This window comes from Geotrypetes seraphini, chromosome 5 (genome assembly GCF_902459505.1).
Source record: "Geotrypetes seraphini chromosome 5, aGeoSer1.1, whole genome shotgun sequence".
NCBI lineage: Eukaryota > Metazoa > Chordata > Amphibia > Gymnophiona > Dermophiidae > Geotrypetes > Geotrypetes seraphini.
The window spans coordinates 252,767,515-252,789,906 of record NC_047088.1 but is presented as its reverse complement, the minus strand read 5'-3'; the positions used below and the strand labels follow the sequence as shown (position 1 = coordinate 252,789,906).

Genomic DNA, 22,392 nt, shown 5'->3' with positions numbered 1-22,392 from the left:
CAAAATGGGACTTTAGAGAAGGTTAAACACCAAAAGATCTTTGTTTGTTTAAGTAACCAGCTGCTCATTTAAGAGCATATGACAGCTTGCCTCTTGGATTTATTTGGTGCTACAGTGAGGAGATGCAGATAATTTAAAACATACTCATTTTTTGTTAAATTCCACAGTCTGTGAAATTGATTAAAAGCAGAGACTGATGAGTAGACTGAACAGCAGTCAAACTCCGAGATGTCCTTTTCCACATCTTAATAGATGTCTCGTGGTTAGAGGCCAGTGATTTTATGAGAAAGTCCATGTGGAATCCATTAAAGGCATGTGGGCTGTTTTATAACAACAATAAGCTGCGTGTACAGATTACCATCTCAGGAGGAAAAGAGTTAGTGGAAGGGAAAGTTCAGGGGTTTTGACAAGACTGTCGACAGCACAGGTGAAGCTATCTCTCTAGCATTCAACAGTGTCAGACTTTACAAAAAAACACACTTGGGATCTAGCTAGGTGCTTGGGACCTGGGTTGGCCACTGTTGGAAACAGGATACTGGGCTTGATGGACCTTCAGTTCTTATGTGAGGCAAGTATAGGACAATCAAGTCATTGTGACATCACTGATGAGGTTGGCTTTTAGGCATTGGTGGAATGAGGCATTGTGACATCACAATTACATTACATTACATTAGTGATTTCTATTCCGCCAATACCTTGCGGTTCAAGGCGGATTACGTAAAAGTTTTCAGAGATTACATAAAAGTTTACAGGAATAGCATAAGAGATGTCATAAGAGTTACATAAGAATTACCAAAGAGTTGTCGAGGTGATAAATGTTGGGTAATAAGAATTACCAAAGAGTTGTCGAGATCTTAAGGGGGTAAGTGTTGGGTAAATAGATGCATTTTAGCATTAGTTGGGTAGTTAGAGGCATATTAGAGTATATTAAGGGTATAGAATGGGTAGGGGGGGTTTGGGTAGGATCTGCTCGAGTTAGATAGGTTTTATGTATTTTTTGAAAAGTAGGGTTTTAGTATCTTTCTTGAAGGTTTTGTAGTCTGTGGTCGATGACAACAGAATGGTGATTTGTCTGTCCAGTTTAGCTGTTTTGGTGGCTATTAGGTTGTCATATAGTTTTTTTCGTTTGACATTTTTGGATGGTGGGTGTATGAAAAGTGAGTGGGTTCTCCTGTGCCTGGATGAGGAGGATTGAGTTAGTCGGTTATTCCAGTAGGTTGGGCTTTCTCCATTAATAACTTTGAACAGTAGGCAGTAGAATTTGAAGTGTACTCTTGCTTGTATTGGGAGCCAGTGTGAGTCATGGTATGCTTCTGTGATGTGGTCATATTTTTTCAATGAGTAGATGAGTCTTAGGGCTGTATTTTGTATAGTTTGTAATTGTTTCATCATGGTCGCTGTACATGGGAGGTATAGTATGTTGCAGTAGTCTATTAGTCTAAGGATAAGGGATTGTACCAAAAGTAGGAATTGTTTCCTGTCGAAGAATTTTCGGATTTGTCTTAGATTTCTCATGGTCACGAATGATGTTTTTATTACTTTGTTGATTTGTGGTTGCATGGTACAGCCTCTGTCAATTAGTACTCCCAGAAGTTTCAGCACTGGAATGTTGCTACTCTTTGGGTTTCTGCTAGGTACTTGGGACCCAGGTTGGCCACTGTTGGAAACAGGATACTGGGTTTGATGGATCTTCGGTCTGTCCCAGTACGCAAATTCATATGTTTTTGTGGTCAGGATGATTGGTAAACCGTGGAGTGCTTCAGAAATCTGTATCGGGTCCAGTGTTGTTAAAGTTTCTTCATTAACTATACTCCTAATCATTTCTATAGTGCTGTTAGCCTTACACATTATGTGTAGGTACTTTCTCTGTCCCTAGTGGGTCCTCAGTTGGTTCTACAAGCGCCCCTACACTCCTTGAGTTTGATTTATTCCTTCCGGAGGGGAGATGTGGTTTTTGAGCCTGCGCAGCAGTTGCTGTATGATGAACAAATAGGATTGCAGGTAGTTATAACAATGATATATTTTTTTGAAAACTATGTGGAGGTATTTGATGTATAAGTTATGTTTAGCATCTTAGCAAAATGATGTTTATTTTGTAGATGTAATCATAGTGAAAACCTGAAGCGGCTTCAGCTCCTGAGGACGCCTGTGTGGCGAAACGCAAGATTGTGTTGGGCTGGCTGAGGAACAGTTGTCATCAAGAGTGAACACATGTGGCAAGATCCTATTAAGATATCAGGAGTTTAGTCCATGAAGTATAAGTTTGGAAAATTGCTCATGGGAAAGACATTTTAAAAGACTGGACTAGGGGGACAGGTTTTCGAGGCAGCAAGGGCATTTGCCAGGTTTGCATTTTGAAAAACGCTGTGTGGGTGGTATATTTATAATATTTATGGTAATAAGTGAGGTTGATTAAAGAAATTATTATGGGTTTGTGAATATGTGTAATAGTTTTCTTCTTCTAATTGTATAGTATGTGTTAAAACAGTGAAAAGGGGAAGATTTTCTTTTTATAACGTCCGTTATTGGTATTAATGAATATTCATGAGAGAGATTTGCATATAGTGGAGGAGACAGACATGCAAATATGTCTCATGCATATTCATTAGGGATATCCTGAACTACCAACTGGCTAGGGGTCCCCCAAAGCAGGATTGAGAACCACTGGCTTAGACTGTTAGTTTGATATTTTCATCTGTTGGGTACTGAATACAGGCAGTCCTTGAGTTCTTATAGGCTGTTGTGTCTGACCAATATAATAGAGGCCACAAGGGCAGATAATCGCATAGACTACTCCCGTCATAGTGCAACCTGTCTGTTGGCATAAAGTAAACATCCGGTCTGATGGTTCCCTTTAAATCATGGCCTTTTAATCTCTGGATTTGGCCGTGATGGAGGTGTACTGGGCGCATCATATTTAAATAATTGAAAAGCTATTTTATAAAATCTCTTCAGTAGACGTTTGAAATTATATAAGGAGTATCAAAACATTAAATGTTGGGTTGTATCCGCAAAAGTTTCGTCAGCCAGAAGCTCGAGGTCATAATGCTATTGAACAGAACCATGATGAGATCTCATCTGGAATACTGTGTGCAATTCTGGAGGCCTCATTACCATAAAGATCTGCTGAGAATTGAGTCGGTTCAACGGATGGCCACCAGGATGGTCTCGGGGCTCAAGGATCTCGCGTACGAGGAGAGGCTGAATAAATTGCAGCTATACTCTCTCGAAGAACGAAGGGAGAGGGGAGACATGATTGAGACGTTTAAATATATCACCGGTCGTATCGAGGTGGAAGATGATATCTTCTTTCTTAAAGGACCCTCGGCCTCAAGAGGGCATCCGCTAAAACTCAGGGGCGGGAAATTTCATGGCGACACCAGAAAGTATTTCTTCACCGAAAGAGTGGTTGATCATTGGAATGAGCTTCCGGTGCAGGTGATCGAGGCAAGTGGCGTTCCAGATTTTAAGAGTAAATGGGATGCCCATGTAGGATCTCTAAGAGGGTAGAGTTAAGGGGATGGGTCATTAGGAAGGGGATCTCAAGGAAGGTAGAATTAGGGGGGTGGGTCAGTAGAGTGGGCAGACTTGATGGGCTATAGCCCTTTTCTGCCATCATTTTCTATGTTTCTATGTTAAATAGGACATTATAGTGAGTTATTCATGATATGAATGTCAGGTATTGTGTTGTTTCCCATAAATAGTAGTAGTATAGAAACATGTCAGCAGATTAAAGGCCAAATGGCCCATCCAGGCTGCCCATCCACAACATCCACTATCTCCTCCTCTCCCTATTGGCTAAGGCTCTTAACATTTGCATCTCCTCTTCCTATAGGCTAAGGCTCTTTACACCTGTATTGTGAGGTCATAGAACTTTATGGTTATAGAAACATAGAAACATGATGGCAGAAAAAGGCCAAATGGCCCATCCAGCCTGCCCATCCACTATCTCCTTCTCTCCTTAAGTGGTCCCACGTACCTGTCCTACACTTTCATGAATTGAGACACAATCTTTGTCTCCACCACCTCTACTGGGAGACTATTCCACGCATCTACCACCCTTTCTGTAAAAAAGTATTTCCACAGATTACTCCTGAGCCTATCACCTCTTAACTTCATCCTGTGCCCTCTCATTCCAGAACATCCTTTCCAATGAAAGAGACTTGACTCATGCGTATTTTTACCATGTAGGCATTTCTCTATTGTATCTCCCTTCTCCCACCCTTCCTCCAAAATATACATAAAGTATACTTGTTAAGATCTTTAAGTCTGTCCCCGTACACCTTATGACTAAGGCCACTGACCATTTTAGTAGCCTTCCTCTGGACCCGCTCTATCCTGTTTATATCTTTTTGAAGGTGTAGTCTCCAGAATTGTACAAATCCAACCGAATGGTTAGAAATCCTTTATTTGCAGTTCCAAAAGACAAAGTCCCGCCTAGGATCTGAGTTTCGGCGATACCATCGCCTTCCTCAGGGGACAGTTATAAAAAGAAAAGGATCGTTCTCCTAGTAGTAATAGTAATCTCTTAGCTGACGTGTTGACATAGCAAGACACAATAATCTAATGAGGTTTTACCAGAGTCTTATATAGGGGCATCAATACCTCCTTTTACATACTGGCCATATGAGCTGGAAACCTAAAGGAACAAGAGGTGTGTTACAGGTCAAAATAAAGGAAAACAGTTGTGTCCCAAATATAGGGGATCCTTCCTTATATGCAGTGACATCCAAAAATGAAACCCTGAAAAACAGTTTATTATTTAAGACATGAGATGGCTCTCCACATTCTCCGACATGATGTATTTTGGCGCGAGTGAGAAGCCATTAGCAAACTGATTTCATGAGACAAGTCAATAAATGCAGCAAAAAAAGATGCAAATTAATGAATATGCAAAGCATAGATTAGAGATTAACATAGGTCATGCCTGAGCCAAGAGAAAAGACGCAGAAGGACTCACCATCCACAGGACTGAAATAATCGTGAAGATGGGTTGCACCGCCGACTCCTCCAGTCTGCATCAGGAGCTCCCCGTAGGGACTCTGGTGTGTGGCCATGAGTGCCATGTGGTGACAGTACTCTGCAGGGCCGGCTCCTGGCGGAGGAGGTGGGAAGCCATACAGACCTCTCTCTTTTAAGTGTTCATGAGCTACTGCGAAGGGCAGAGAAGGAAAACAAAGCATGGGGATTTGTTAGCTCTCATGGAGAAGCTCTTACCGCTGACATACTAATATCCCTCCCCCGCTTCGTCCTTAATCCTACTATCCCTCCCCACCCCATCCTTCACTTTCTACACTGGAGTCTTTCAGTGATTTCAGTGACGTAGCGTAAGTGTTTCTGTAGACAACATGAGTTGAAACTGGGGCCTCTGCATTCCTACGGTTCCTCAAATTTATAAACAATCCCTCGTTTCTCCATGATAATCTGTGCAGCTCTTGAAGAAAAAGGAGAATGGAGGAATTCATAATTTAAGGAAATCGATGCTCCAGGAATAATATTCAGTACATTAATGTTTATGTGTCATACCACAAAGCTGATATTCTCAACGGAGTTACAAACTGCAGAAGAAACGGAAGGGCAAAATGTTTGTGTCTGAGTCAGCCAACCTTTCAGACACTACAGGAGCCGACTCAAACTTTTTTCTTCTAGCTCTGAGCCTGCCGCCTTCCAACAATTCATTTACCCATGCAGAGAAATGCTGCCTTTTTTCAGGATGGAGCAGCCACGTTCAATTTATCTTGGCACATGAGCCACAAACAGCAGCTTGTCGATAGCTACCAACTAAACTGTCACATGTTGCAACATGAGTAAAATCGAATTAAAAAGCAACCGACAAGTCTATGAACCCTTTGAAAGGACGTGTCTGTATTCACAGCATCGTGTCTGGAAACCTAACTCATTAGTTTCTGCTGAGGCTTCCTTGATCCTGCATCCTTCTTAGTCTGAGCCCTGGTAAATATCGTAATGGTTAAGTTTGCGGGAAGACGCCTAGTTGGTTGCTATTTTAAAAAGCTCTTTTTCAAAGCACTTAGACACCTAAACCTATGAACTGTATTTGCTGTATATCACTTTGGGTGAATCTCTTCAAAAAAGTACATTAGATTTGCAGTTAATATGGGAGCGCTCTCTGAATTTTTCAGTACAGGAACGCATTTGTCAGAGATTGTGGTAAGAGCGGATAGCGTAGCTGGTTTTAAGAAGGGTTTGGACAATTTCTTGGAGGAAATGTCCATAGTCTGTAATTAAGAAAGACATGGGGGAAGCCACTACTTGTCCTGGATTGGTAGCAAGGAATGTTGCTATTCTTTGGGGTTCTAGAATCTTGTTACTCTCTGGGATTCCAGAATCTTGCTATTTTTTGAGATTCTGTATGGAATGCTGCTCCTTTTTTGGGTTCTAGAATCTTGTTACTCTCTGGGATTCCGGAATCTTGCTAGTCTTTGAGATTCTGTATGGAATGTTGCTACTCTTTGGGGTTCTAGAATCTTGTTACTCTGTGGGATTGCGGAATTTTGCTAGTCTTTGAGATTCTGTATGGAATGTTGCTACTCTTTGGGGTTCTAGAATCTTGTTACTCTCTGGGATTCCGGAATCTTGCTATTCTTTGAGATTCTGTATGGAATGTTGCTACTTTTTGGGGTTCTAGAATCTTGTTGCTCTCTGGGATTCCGGAATCTTGCTATTCTTTGAGATTCTGTATGGAATGTTGCTACTTTTTGGGGTTCTAGAATCTTGTTATTCTCTAGGATTCTGGAATCTTGCTATTCTTCAAGATTCTGTATGGAATGTTGCTACTCTTTGGGTTTTGGCCACTATGAGAAAGGGCTACTGGGCTTAAGGACTTTTGGTCTGACCCAGTAAGGCTATTCTTACATACTTGAACAGTTCCCTTACTGCTTAGTTGTGAGGTAGAAGTTAATGCAGAACTGCTTAGGGGAGAATTCATCAAGGGGCACTAACTGATTTAGAGTGGGCTAAATGCTAAGATTCCCATAGGGCAGGGATCTCAAAGTCCCTCTTTGAGGGCCTCAGTCCAGTCAGGTTTTCAGGATTTCCCCAATGACTATGTATTGAAAGCAGCGCATGCACATAGATCTCATGCATAGTCATTGGGGAAATCCTGAAAACCCGAATGGATTGCGGCCCTCAAGGAGGGACTTTGAGACCCCTGCCATAGGGATATCATGTTACACAGACAAAGCCGCGTGGACAATTGCGTGCAGGATGTCTGTGCACTGTATTTAAACAGTATTTTAAAGCGCTTTGAGGGGGGGTTTGGGTTGGGAACCCCCCCCCCGGGAACCCTCCCCCACACACTGTACTTAGAATTGTTGGTGCTCCCGTTGGGGGGGGTGACACCCCATTATAGAGGAAACAGCCCTTTCCCCTGTTTTTTAGGGAAAAACTAGTTTCCTTTGTAATGGGGGTTCCCCCCACCACCCCCAATGGGAGTGCCAACAGTTCTAAATAAATTGGGGGGATTTCCACCAAAACCCCCCCTCAGAGCGCTTTAAAATACTGTTTAAATTCAGTATGCAGACATCCTGCGTGCGATTGTTGGTGCTCCATTGTCCGTGTGGCTTTGTCTCGCACCGTTTTGACCCGTCACCGGATACCATGGGCACCTTAGTATTCAATGTGTGCTAATCATTCGGTTAGTATGCACTAAATCGGTTAGTGCCCCTTGATGAATTCTCCCCTTAGCGCCTCATTTAGCAGTCGGTAAGTAGTCCCGCACTATCTGCGCTGCCCGGGGACCAGTAAGTGTAGCGCATTCAGAGATACGACCTCTCCGCACCCATTCTCTGCCCAAGCAGCACGGTAATGGCAAAAATACAGCAAAAGCGATTACCGCATCTGTGCTTGGGCTGTGTGTAATACACTTTAGAAAATAGGCCCTATAAAGAATAATTCTATAAAAATACACCTCTATGGTACCTATTCTGTAAAGGAAAGAAAGCACTTGGAAAAACTTGCACGAAGAGAGGCTGAACAAATTGCGGCTCTACTCTCTCGAGGAACGTAGGGAGAGGGGAGACATGATTGAGACGCTCAAGTATATCACTGGACGTATCGAGGTGGAAGAAGATATTTTCCTTCTCCAGGGACCTTCAGCCACAAGAGGGCATCCGCTTAAACTCAGGGGCGGGAAATTTCATGGCGACACCAGAAAGTATTTCTTCACCGAAAGAGTGGTTGATCATTGGAACAAGCTTCCGATACAGGTGATCGAGGCCAACAGCGTGCCAGATTTTAAGGGTAAATGGGATGCCCAGTGGGATCCCTGAGAGGGTGGAGTTAAGAATGGGTCATTTGGAGCGGGGTCTCTAGAGCAGACTTAGGGGGGGGGGTCTGTGGAGTGGGCAGACTTGATGGGCTATGGCCCTTATCTGCCGTCATTTTTCTATATTTCTATGTTAAGGATAACTATGGCAAATGATAGCCTGTGAACTCCGTATTATGCTCATTGGTATTAGAACCCTAGTATTTATCGAATTAGGACACAACCTTGCATTGTGGGAGTATGCGGTGCAGTGGTTAGAGCAGGGGTGTCCAATGTCAGTCCTCGAGGGCCGCAATCCAGTCGGGTTTTCAGGATTTCCCCAATGAATATGCATGAGATCTATTTGCATGCACTGCTTTCATTGTATGCTAATAGATCTCATACATATTCATTGGGGAAATCCTGAAAACCCGATTGGATTGCGGCCCTCGAGGACCGACATTGGACACCCCTGGGTTAGAGCTATAGCCCCAGCACCCTGGGGTTGTGGGTTCAAATCCTGTACTGCTCCTTATGACCCTGGGCAACTCACTTAATCCTCCATAGCCCCAGGTACGTTAGATAGATTGTGAGCCCACCGGGACAGACAGGGAAAATGCTTGAGTACCTGATTGTAAAACCGCTTAGATAACCTTGATAGGCGGTATATAAAATCCTAATAAAAACTTGAAAAAAAACCCCCAAAAAAACTTGTGGGTTCAAATCCCGGACTGCTCCTTGTGACCCTGGGCATGTCACTTAATCCCCCAGTGCCCCGGGTATATTAGGTAGAGTGTGAGCCTACCGGGACAGATAGGGAAAAAAACTTGAGTACCTGAATAATTTGTAATCCGCACAGAATTGTAGGATATGCAGAATATAAAGAAATAAAATTATATCACCCTGTTAACTGTATTTTATGTATGTTTAACCTGTAACCGTTCTGAGCTCTGTGGGTAGATGTCCAGATTTACCCGGACACGTCCTCTTTTAAGAGGGCATGTCCAGGCGTCTGGACAGCTTTTCAAAACCCGGCACTTTGGTCCGGGTTTTAAAAAGCTTCTTTTTTGGGGACCACGTCGGGAGGACGTCCGTGCCTGCAACGAGGTGATGTCACACACATGCATGCATGATGCCATCGCGTTGCATACGCACATACGCAGATGCCCTCCCTCCTGACAAAAACAGGTTGAGGGGGTGGGGCTGGAGGGCGTGGCTATAGGTCCGGATTTTAGTCAACTTAAATGGTGAAACCTTAGCTAGGACTGTAACAGAACGAGATTTGGGAGTGATCATCAGTGCAGATATGAAAGCTGCCAATCAAGTGGAGAAGGCTTCATCCAAGGCAAGACAAATGCTAGGTTGTATCCGCAGAAGTTTCGTCAGCCGGAAGCCTGAGGTCATCATGCCGCTATACAGAACCATGGTGAGACCACATCTGGAATACTGCGTGCAATTCTGGAGGCCACATTACCGTAAAGATGTGCTAAGAGCAGAGTCAGTTCAGCGGATGGCCACCAGGATGGTCTCGGGGCTCAAGGATCTCTCATACGAAGAGAGGCTGAACAAACTGCGGCTCTACTCTCTCGAGGAACGTAGGGAGAGGGGAGACATGATTGAGACGTTCAAGTATATCACTGGACGTTTCGAGGTGGAAGAAGATATTTTCCTTCTCCAGGGACCCTCAGCCACAAGAGGGCATCCGCTTAAACTCAGGGGCGGGAAATTTCATGGCGACACCAGAAAGTATTTCTTCACCGAAAGAGTGGTTGATCATTGGAACAAACTTCCAATACAGGTGATCGAGGCCAACAGCGTGCCAGATTTTAAGGGTAAATGGGATGTCCATGTGGGATCCTTAAGAGGGTGGAGTTAAGGATGTGTCATTAGGAGAGGGATCTCCAGGAGAGCAGACTCAGGGGGGTGGGTCTGTGAAGTGGGCAGACTTGATGGGCTATGGCTCTTATCTGCTGTCATTTTTCTATGTTTCTAACTAAAATCCGGCAACCGTATCTTTAAGGAAAACGGGATAGAAACTGAATTAATTTAGGTGTGAGCATTTACAACAGCCAAAGAGTTGGGGGGAGGGGGGTAAGAGTTTTCACCTACATGCTGAGAATATGAACACGTACCTTGTACGATGAGATACCCGACAGTGAGCCTTCTCAGGAGTAGCCCCCAAGCTCTGGAATTTACCGCCAGAGGGGCTCCATCTAACTCCAGTCGGCCTGGACTTCAGGAAGTAGGTGATAACCTGCCTCTTCGCCCAAGCCATTCTGCCCCAGGACTATCTTGCCACGCACTGTAACTAAATCAGTTCCTTATATTTTGTTTAACTGTGCAAACAACTTGCCTTGCGTTCAGCCTCCCATCTGTTTATCCTGACGCACTCTGTTCCACCCATCTTGTCCCTTCCAAAGCCCCAGCCTAGAGGGAGACTCCCTAATGATTCGTAGGCAGTTGGACAGAGAATGAAGATATTGAAAGAAAACAGTTCAGGCTTTTGACTATGCCAGGCTCCTGCCAAATGCCCTGTCACCACTTGTTTGAACGGTGACAGAGTTCAAACAAGCGTGGGATGAACACAGAGGATCTCGAATCAGAAAATAATGGGTATACACTGAAGGAATTAAGGCCAGTACTGGGCAGGCTTGTACGGCCTGGGTCCCGTATATGGACATTCAGTTGAGGATGGGCTGGAGAAGATTTCGATGGCTGGGATGGTTAAGATGGGCTGGAGTGACCTTTGACGGAGACTCCAGTAGATGGAACCGAAGCACTACCGGGCAGGGCTCTGGGTTTCTGGCCCAGAAATGTCTAAGAAAAAGGACCATTTAAACTAAATAATTAATTTATGGAACATGTAGGGTTGGGCAGACTGGATGGACCATTCGGGTCTTTTATCTGCCGTCATTTACTATGTTACTATGATTCCCAGAGGGGTGAACCGAAGAAGAGAAAGAGTAAAAGAGACGATGTGAACTGATGTTTGAACCTGATGGCTGCAAAGTATCAACAGAAGCTGCAAATACTTGAAACTGTTCTACAGTCATGGTTAGTAAAAGTCCCTGGTTGTTCCATTGCACCTCGAGCCTCGACTGTATTCTTGTGAAAGAGGATTGTGCCTGGTTAGAGGGGGCGAATGGGACCCAGGATCACGCTCCTCTGGCCTACTGGAATGATCCAGCCCCAACCTACGACGAAGCTCGAGAGATCGGAGTGACTGTGAGTGAGAAAAACAATCTTTTTGTGAGCCCTGGTGTGGGCAGGCAACACCTCCTGACCCGAAGAGCTGACTGGAGGCCACACGTGGTGAGCACGAGTGGGATGCCAGGTCTACACACAGCTCCATTTCCTATTTATCTGCATATTTACCCTATATATTAGATATATGTATCATGCTTCCTGATATTAAAAACAAGCACATGTTCAGAATGACACCAAACCTCTAAATGCTTTTTGAATATCGCATCGGGATGTCTAATGAAGTCTATGGTATATTTCATTGGACCAACCAAAACAAGTGATACACTGATACTAAAATGCATATCTGAATGAGTAGGGTAACCATTTTTTGGGCCGAAAAAATCTGGATACGTGGCTCCACCTTGTTCTGCCTGCGGCCCCACTCCCGCCCAGCCCATTCCATCTTCAGCTCCGCCCCATTCCACCTCAGCCCCTCTCATTTCAGCCTTCAGCCCCGCCCCCACAAACCTCCTCTCTTCTTCCCCGACAAGCTCCGGCTATGTCTGGAGGGCCTAAAGCATGTGCGGATGTGTGTGATGTCATCTGTGCATCCTCAGATGCCCTCCAGATGCGGCCGGAGCTCGCTGGGGCTTTCCAAAACCCGGACAAACTGCTGGGTTTTGGGAAAGTTCATCCGGGACCCCAGACAGTCCTCTAAAAAGAGGACATGTCTGGGTTTTCCCGGATGTCTGGTAACCCTATGAATGAACTTTCAGGAACTAATAGGTCCTTTCTTTAGAGATTTCTGCAAAAGTTACCTACAGAAATACTTTCTTCGTATGCAACAGTCATTCTTTGTATGCTGCCAAGGAAAACAGTCAGCAATGAGTTAACAACTGCTGCTCCTCCCACCAACCTGAGCTCCTCCCCTAGGGCTTACCTTCAGCAGGGCTGACGCCTCTAGCAGCCGAGAGCATGGACAAAGTGGGGCTGCTGTGCATAGAGCGGAGGTAGTGTTCCATGTGAGGATTCATGTAGGGGTGCTGAGGGCTAAATGGAGATTCACCAGTGCCTGCTGGGTGAGGGGAAAGACGAATCAGCGAGATGTCGGAGATGACAGGACTGCCACTCAAAGCGGGAGGCCTGAAGAACAAAACCAAAATTCAGATGCAGGCATTATTATATGTCCTTGTGACATATTAAATTACATAGATACATAAAAACGTACAATCCGATATTGAAACACAGAAATATGATGGCAGATAAAGGCCAAATGGCCCATCCACTCTGCCCGTCCACAGCATCCACTGTCTCCTTCTCTTCCTATAGGTTAAGGCTCTTTACACCTGCATTGTGAGATCATAGAGCTTTATGGTTATAGGCTAAGACTATTAACACTTGCATTATGAGGTCTTTGAACTTTATGGTTATAGAAACATGATGGCATCCGCAGCATCCATTGTCTCCTCCTCTCCCTATTGGCTAAGGCTCTTTACACCTGCATTGTGATGTCATAGAACTTTATGGTTATAGAAACATTGCAACATGATGGCAATAAAGGCCAAATGGCCCATCCAGTCTTCCCATCCAGAGCATCCATTATCTCCTCCTCTCCCTATAGGCTAAAGCTCCTAACATTTGCATCTCCTCTTCTTATAGGCTAAGGCTCTTTACACCTGCATTGTGATGTCATAGAACTTTATGGTTATAGGCTAAGACTATTTGCACTTGCATTATGAAGTCTTGAACTTTATGGTTATAGAAATATGATGGCAGATAAAGACCAAATGGCTCAATTTAGCCAAAATGGTCATACTGGACCTGCTAGACCAGACATGGGCAACTCTTGTCCTCGAGGGCCGGAATCCTATCGGGTTTTCAGGATTTCCCCAGTGAATATGCATTGAAAGCAAATAGATCTCATGCATATTCATTGGGGAAATCCTGAAAACCCGATTGAATTCCGGCCCTCACGGACCGAAGTTGCCCATGTCTGCGTTAGACATTCTGAGGCTCTGGTGGCCAAAGCCAATGTGCACTGCTGTCCTTCCCTTGAGGGCCACCACCGACCTCAGTGAAAATCCATATTTACAGCTGTTTCTAATAGAGATCCTTCCAGTGAGCATGCAAAGAACATTCATAGCTGCTGACTTTGTAATTAATTTGCAAAGGGAAGCTGCTTGGGTATTTTTCCTTTGAAAACTGTTTATAGTATATACGAGTACGAACTTTACCCTTGCTATTTCTGAAGGCTGCAAAAACAGCAGCAACACACCATGAGGTCAATATTTAAAAGCACTTTTGTGGTTGGTGGTTGAGACGGCCCAGCAAGTGATTTGTCGGTTTTATATCCAGGCCACTTTTGCGGATAACTCTGACTGTTCAAATCACTGAAATGACCATAGTTGTCTGTTTTATGAAGAGGTCTAGCCACAAATGCTCAGGGCCTGGCCAAAAAATTATTTACTTATCTATTTACTCTGATTTTACTCCTGCCCTAACATGAATCCCAGAATGAATTTAAAAAATCTGCAGCCGCTAGACATATAACATCCATTCATGTAGTGCTGGAAATATCTTCTCCAATGAATCAAAAAATAGATTGTGAGCCCACTGGGACAGATAGAGAAAATTCTTGAGTACCTGATTGTAACCAACTTAGAAAAACTTGATAGGCGGTATATATATATATATATACCCAATAAATTTTTTTCAAAAAAACTTTATCAATGGAATTTAAATGGCACCACTGAAACAGGTAGCGGCAATTCAATAATGAAGACAGAAATATTTAGATGCCAAGAAACAGTGGTGTAGCCACAGGTGGGCCCAGGCCCACCCAGTAGCAGCATATCTATGATGTAGCTGGTGGGGACTCCCAAAATCTCTCCTCCCGCGATCCTTTTGAAAAACGGATCTTCGCTGGAGCAAGCAGCGTGACTTGATACATGCTGCTCACCCCTGACCCACAGCCTTCCTTCTGACACAACTCCCTGTTTCCACAGACGTGGAGTGCGTTAGAAGGAAGGCCGTGGAGCGGGCGTGAGCAGCATATATCGGTCATGCTGATCGCTGCTGGCAAAAATCAGCTCTTCAAAAGGTAGGCATGCTTAGTAGTACTGCCTGATGCGTCGATTCGAATCAATTCACCAAGTCACTTCGGAGAATCGATTCGTTGTCCGAGAAAATTAGGGACCTCCACCCTGGTGAGACCCAGCATACCTCCGAGGCCTAATATCAGAGGAGAGGCAGGACCGTGGCAGAGGGAACATGTTGCGGAGGCCGATGGCAGCCTTCTAGGATTGCTACTGCACCAGCGATCATCTGCAGGCCGTAATTAGTTTTGAAGGTGAGACCGGGAGGCTGGGAGGGAAGCCAGACAATGCTAGAGAGAAGGGAGAAACATGCCGGCCTTCAGGGGGCTCCCTAAATCTGCAGAGCCGAGGGTATCCAGCACTGGCGCCTATGCAGCACTTCCTGACTGACACCCCCCTCTCGTCCCCTTAAAGAAGGAGCAGCAGCAGCAGTGGATGGTCAGCAAGAGGCAGTTCTTAGGGCAGGCTGTTCACTGCCAGAGCGTTGCAAAGCTCTAAGGGGTTAATTCCTCATATTTCCCCGGAGGCGCATTCCTTACTAATTTTGTTGCGTTTCTTTTCTTTTTTCCTTTTTTTATCTTGAGTCTTACTTTTTATCTTTAATCTATATATAAATAGTTTCTTTCAATAAATAATTTCTTTCAATAATTAAGTGTTTAACTTAGCTTAGCTTTTCAGCCACTGTTGTAAATCCCCTCAGCCAACGCGTTTCGCTCTCTTTCTCAAGGCAGTGGGGAGGCTATTTCCTTTCACATCACTCATACAGCCGTCGGCTCTCCATGCATGTCTCCTTCCCCTCCACCATATGAAGGATTTCTCCTCTCACCCCTTTCTACCTCTTTGTTGCATCTCTCCTTTCCTCTCCTCCACCCTAACAATTCGTCCTCTCTCCCCCAACGCACATTGCCTTTCCTCCCCTCCCATCCCCCTGTGTAGCAGCACCCCGCCAACCCTCTCACCGTGAGACCTGACATACTTCCACGGTCTCCTAAAGTAGCAGCAGCGCTCTGAATGGAGTGCTTTGCGGCCTGCCCCGCTAGGGCTTCCCTCTGCCATGTCACTGATGATGTCATCAATGACGCAGCAGAGGGAAGGCCCTGGCAGGGCAGGCCCAAAGCAGCCCATTCAAAGCGCTGTTGCTGCCTTAGGAGACCTCGGAGGTATGCCGGGTCTCACCGGTGGGGGGGAGGATTAATAATAATAATAATAATAATAATAACTTTATTTTTTGTATACCGCCATACCACGAAGAGTTCTAGGCGGTTCACATTAGTTAGACAGAGATTACAAGTGGTTACATATCAAATTGATCATAGAGTTGCGAACAGCAAGGAGAGAAGTAGGTGGGAGAGTAGGGAGACGGGGGAGGGGAGTAGATCAGAAGGGGGGGAGGAGGAGGATAGAAAAGGGGCATTAAGGGTCTTGGTCTCAAAATAGGTGAGTTTTGAGTAGTTTTCTAAAGTCGAGGTAGTTGTAGGTCTTGAGGACCATTTGGGCTAGCTAAGGGTTTTGTTTGGCGGCTTGGAAGGCGTAGGTTTTGTCGAGGAATTTTTTTGAGTGGCACCGTTTTAGGGAGGGGAAGGCGAAGAGTTGAATTTTAGTCTGGATTTTGAAAAGCTTGGCCCAAATCACTGTTGGGCAGGAGCACATCTGCGCATGCCCTTCTGCCTGAGAGTAGGCAGCGGGGCGGGGCCAGGTGGATCAGGCCAGGCCTGGGGCGGGCCTAGAGGGTCTGGATTTTCCAAGGAGTCACTAGGTGGCTGCGATTAGAGCATCTAGCAGCACCTAACATTGGTGTCCTTTATAAAATCTAGCCTTTTGTGGTTTCAAACTGCATCGGTGCCTATATGTGGCCGTGTAGGGTAGGCGGCTTAACTGAACTTGAAACATGAAATGCCAGGTATTCCAGTCACAAAGTTCACCTTCCTCCAGTGCTCTGCCATGAGAAAATAAACCTTTCTTATTTATTTATTTTTTTTTTACAAGAAAGGCTAACATAGTGCAGGTTAGACCAGCGGCACGGACCTTGTCCAAAGTCATTTCCTGAGGAATTAATCCTAGACAGATGTGCATTAATAACCAGGAAATGCCTGGGTCCGGAGTCATTATGGCGTGATTAGTTCATAGACTGCAGTTGAGACAGACTACAGTTTTCAGAGCTTAGTAGAAGGCTGCTCCCCTGCAAAAAAAAAAAAAAAGATTTTCATTCCTTACGCTGATAAATATTCTCCCTGGTATGTGAATCCAGTTGCTGAATTTTGTCTGCTTGGCGGCGTGAAGAGGTATGAAAGAAAGAAAGAAAGAAAACGCACGTAATGAGGATGACGATTTCCAGGCTGTATGCCACTTAGCAGTTGTATTGCAGTGTGGGCCGCAGGGGTTCTCGACCCAGTCCTTGGGGCACTTTTTAATTCAACAGGAATCCTGAAAACCTTACCTGGCCGGGTGGGTCCAAGAACCGAGTTAAAAACCCTGGTCTTAGAATGGCAACACGGCATGCATTTTTAAGCTAGAGAAATATTGATCATGTGACACCATTACTGAAAAAAGCACATTGGCTTCCAGTCGCTCATCGTATATTATACAAATTATGTCTGCTTACTTTTAAATCCTTAACATTTAAAACCCCTGCTTTTATTTTTAGAGTTTTAATTCCCTATACTTCTGTTAGGCTATTAAGGTCAAATGAGCAACATTTATTGGTTATTCCCTCGTTGAAAATTATCAACACAAGGCGTCACACTATTTTTTCGGTAACGGCTCCCCAATCTTGGAATGCCCTTCCACGTTACATAAGAGAGGAAAAGAATTTGGAAAAATTTAAGAGCAAACTTAAGAGTTTTCTTTTTAAAGATGCATTCAATGAGTAAATGAACTGCTAATGACTCTTATCTTAATTGTATATTTCTTCTTAATTTATTTTTTTTCCCTTCCTTTTGTTTTTTCCCTTAAATGTTTTTCTTTGAATACCAGATTGTAATTCTTTTTTAATTTTCCCTTTTGTTTTGATTCTGTTTGTATAAGTCGATGTTCAAAAATAACAATAAATAGGAACACTTATAATGTATAATGTGTATTTTAAAACAAGGGAAAAAAAGACCTCAAAATACCCCAAGAATGTGATCAATGAGTCACAACTTTTTCGGGGTGGGTATCATCACTGGTCAAAAACCCTTGAATTTTTAATTTCTAATTTTTAAATGCAATTTTTTTATATTTGCTTTTGTGATTATATTTTCTCCTTAAATCATATTTGTGACTATATAACAATTTTCTTCTTATGAATGAGCAGACGGAGGCCCAGCCCGTTTCGCACTGATGGGCTTCTTCAAGGGTAACGATAAAGCTTGTAATTGTGCCAGTATAATATTCAATATTGCTCAAAACTCATTCATTGTGTCGGCAGAATGAGCAGCAGTTTTATGAATGAGTTTTGAGCAATATTGAATATTATACTGGCACAATTACAAGCTTTATCGTTACCCTTGAAGAAGCCCATCAGTGCGAAACGGGCTGGGCCTCCGTCTGCTCATTCATAAGAAGAAAATTGTTATATAGTCACAAATATGATTTAAGGAGAAAATATAATCACAAAAGCAAATATTAAAAAATTGCATTTAAAAATTAGAAATTAAAAATTCAAGGGTTTTTGACCAGTGATGATACCCACCCCGAAAAAGTTGTGACTCATTGATCACATTCTTGGGGTATTTTGAGGTCTTTTTTCCCTTGTTTTAAAATACACATTATACATTATAAGTGTTCCTATTTATTGTTATTTTTGAACTTTGTTATTTGGTCACTTAATTCAGATTTTTCCATTACTCAATTCAGTGTATAAGTCGATGTAACACGTTTTTTAGACTTAGTCCTTATTAGAGATGTTTGTATTTGTTGATTTAATATGTTTATTTGACTAAGTCCATGTTCGTGAGGTATGTTTCCCCTAACCTTATATTTTTATCTAATGTACATCGCCTAGAATTTGGAATTGGTGATTAATCAAATTTCATAATAAACTTGAAACTTGAAACTTAAACCGTGCCTGCACTGTAGACCAAGCACACAATATCCACATGCCCTATGGAGATGCCGTAGTCTCTTCAGCACGGTTCATAGACAACGGCGCGAAAGACAAAAGCGCACGCCGACAATTGAGCGCAGCGCGCGCCACCGCGCCACTCTAAATTACAGTTTTTAGGGGCTCCGACGGGGGTTTTTGCTGGGAAACCCCCCCAGTTTACTTAATAGACATCGCGCCGGCATTATGGGGGGTTTGGGGGGTTGTAACCCTCCACATTTTACTGTAAACTGAACTTTTTCCCTAAAAACAGGAAAAAAGTGAAGTTTTCAGTAAAATGTGGGGAGTTACAACCCCCCACACCCTCCACAACGCCCCCACAACGCGGCGCGATGTCTATTAAGTAAAGTGGGGGGGTTCCCCCCCCACGCCCCCCCGTTGGAGCGCTAAAAACAGTAATTTAGAGTGGTGCGGAGGCACGCGCTGCACTCAATTGTCTGGGCACGCCTTTGTCCCGGCGCGCTTTTGACCTGACACCCTTCAGCACTCATTTCCCGAGGGTTCTATTTGCTAAACTGCTTTAAGCATTTGTCACGGGTTCCTAGACTGCATTTGTTGCAAACACAATTTTTGCATTGTTTTTTTACATTTTTAAGCTTGTGGCTCACAGCAAGACCGGACCCCAGAAGAAGGTTGGTGCTACGACCGAAACACGGCCCGTGTCGGGTCTATGCCACAATTATACTGTGTAGCTCGTGCCATTGTATATTTGACTGTGCTACCTTTGCACCATTTTTTGAAATAAATTGCATGGAACGAGATACCCGCTCCACTGCTTTGCGGTTTGTTCTTGTGGAACTATTTTGGCGGACTCGTTTTGCACTTTTAATGCATTTTGTGCTTTGTGCATTAACTGTTAGGAGTTCATTTTCGAAGGTCAGTTTTTGCATGTAAGGGGACATGTATAACTGGACCGCTACAAAAGTCCAACTGACTTAAAAATATGCATACTGACTTGATGTGGGAGTGTGTGGCGCAGTGGTTAGAGCTTTAGCCTCAGCGACCTGAGGTGGTGGGTTCAAATCCCATGCTGCTCCTTGTGACCCTGGGCAAGTCACTTAATCCCCCATTGCCCCAGGTATATTAGGTAGAGTGTGAGCCCACTGGGATAGATAGGGAAAAATACTTGAGTACCAGAATGTAAACCACTTAAGCTATAAATAATGTGACCATACATCCCGTTGTGAATGGGACCATCCCGTTTTTAGCTCGCCCGACATGTTTTCTGTAATTGGTCCTCAATGGTGGAACTCTTTACCACAATTTATTAAAAATGAAAAAGATCTCTCCTCCTTTAAAAAATCTCTACAAACTCATCTTTTTAAAGATGCTTTCAACACTTAATCTTAGACTTCCTTAATATTTACAAATTTTTAACTACCCCGTTTCCCTATGTTTTTTTCCCATCTTTGTTTTTCCACAAAAAAAAAGAGTTGTAACTTTTCCCCTCCTTCCCCCCCCCCCCCAATTCTAGTTTGTCTTGTTTTTAAAATTAATGTCTTTGGACTTGTCTTTTTATCATTTTACTTTCTATTATATTTTGTACATCGCTTTGCAAACAGATTTAGCGATTCATCAAATATTAATAAACTTGAACTTGTCCCCATGCACAGCTTCGGGACACCGAAATGTCCCGTTTTCAGAAGGAGTGGGACAGGCGAGCTAAAAACGGGATGGTCCTGTTCAAAATGGGTCGTATGGTCACATTACATATAGCCTAAGTAATTTACATTAAGCTACTCAAGTATTTTTCCCTATCTATCCCAGTGGGCTCACACGTCAGAGTGCCGGCGTGGGCAGCAGGCCGGAGAAGCTGCTCCTGCTGGTGAAGATTTAAAGAGGTATGGAAGGAAGGGAGCGCAAGTATGGTGCGGGGGGGGGGGGGCACAGAAGGAGTGGGGGGGAGGAGAGGAGGGCCCCTCCTACCCTTGCTATACTACTGCCTGGAAATGGTAGCAGGGAATGTTGCTATTACCGTATTTTTTTGCTCCATAAGATGCACTTTTTCCACCCCCAAAAAGGGGGTGGAAAAGGGGGTGCATCTTATGGAGTGAATACACCTCGGCCCCCCCCCCCCGGCGTTCTGCTACTTCTCGTGGCCCCCTCCCCCCCACCCGGCGTTCTGCTGCTGCTCATTGCACACACACACCCACCCACTACTGGAGCTGCTCATTGCCCTCTTATCCACTCGCTGCTACAGGAAACGAAGAGAACGGCCGGCGGCATGCAATCGGGCCCACAAGTCTTGCCCCTATGTCAATTCTGACGTCAGAGATAAGGTCCAGACCAGCGATTGGATGGCCCAGACCTTATCTATGACATCAGAATTTACATCGGGGGAAGGCTTGTGGGCCTGATTGCATGCTGCTGGCCCTTCCCTTTGTGGAGTTGCAGCAGCAGTGGGCGAGTGGCGGACCAGGGAGGAGGAATAGGCGCGGCACGGAGGAAGACAGGCAGGCTTTAGTGCAGGAGGAAAGCAGACTTCGGTGCGGCAGGGAGAGTGGGAGGAAGGCCAAAGGCTAGAAGGCAGTGAGGGGCAAGAACTCGGGACATAGGAAGGAAGGAGGGAGACAATTGTTGGGCCTGAGGAAGTATGGAAGGAAAGAGATAGAAAGATCTAGTGCAACTAGAAATCACCAGACAACAAAGGTAGGATTTCAATTTAGTGATCAAAATCTGTCTGCTGCAGTATATTTGTCTATTTTTCTAGGGGGCTGGGTTCAGATGCACAATTTGGTTCAGAATATTTTTTTCTTGGTTTTTCCTCCTCCTGTTTTCAACAATTAGCTCGTTTTATAACAGACTGACTAGGTTGGAAGTGCAAATAAGCACCTTCAGTGGAACCTCGGTTTGCGAATAACGCGATTTGCGAGTGTTTTGCAAGACGAGCAAAACACTCAGCAAACTTTCGTCTCGCAAACTGAGCACTGCCCCGATAAATGAGCGCTTACACTGCAGGAAGCGCTACTTCAGAGGGATTCCTCTTCCGTCCGCCAGCCAGCCTTCAATGCCGGGTGCCTTCCGCATGTTGGAGGGCCTCTATCTGAGCCTACGCAGCTGAGTGCCGTCCCACCTGCACGAAGCGGCACTGCGGGATTCTCCATCCCCCCGAAGCGGCACTGCGGGATTCTCCATCCCTCCGAAGCGGCACTGCGTGGTTCTCCAGCAGCTGGCAGACGGAGGAGACGGCGATGAAGCACCCGGCAGGTACACACTCCTGGACTACCCCTCGCCACTTCCTTGGCACCTTTTGGGTTCTGGAACTAATTGTCAGTGTTGCCCATTATGGCCTATGGGGACATGTGCTTTAATATACGAGTACTTTGGATTACGAGCATGCTTCTAGAATGAAGGTACCACTGTATTTTGAGTCTATTTTATAAAGCTACATAGGCACCGATGGGTCTATCTAAAACAGCATCACAAAACCTGTATAAACATGGCTGGAATACACCTGACCCAGCAGCGGCAATTCTTATGTTCGTATGTTCAAAATCATATAGATAAACTCTACAACCAGAGACGTACAGCTGCTTTTAATCTAGAAATCAAAATCATAAAAACGTGGAGAAAAAGAGACCTCAGAAACCAGCAACCCTTGTATTAATGCTTTAATTGGCAGATGGTGAAACGGCCCCTTTACGTAACTTGATGTTCAACGAGAGCAACAGGGCCACGAAAACAGCCATTTGGAGAAAAGAGCCATAGAAGATGCATGCTGCTTCTGAGCAACAATGGCAAATAAAGGGTTAAGTCCAAGAAAGACA

The 22,392-nt window shown here is 44.4% G+C and overlaps 1 protein-coding gene across 1 annotated transcript in view; it reads right to left on the bottom strand.

Moving 5' to 3' along the window:
- Positions 1–22,392, bottom strand: part of GLI2 (GLI family zinc finger 2) — a 519,949-nt gene that overhangs the window by 112,581 nt on the left and 384,976 nt on the right. Inside the window, exons 4-5 of the mRNA XM_033946106.1 lie at positions 12,390–12,592; positions 4,961–5,152 (exon numbers count right to left, since the gene is read on the bottom strand). Coding sequence (XP_033801997.1) covers positions 4,961–5,152; positions 12,390–12,592 — 395 coding nt within the window. The remainder of the gene's footprint in view (positions 1–4,960; positions 5,153–12,389; positions 12,593–22,392) is intronic.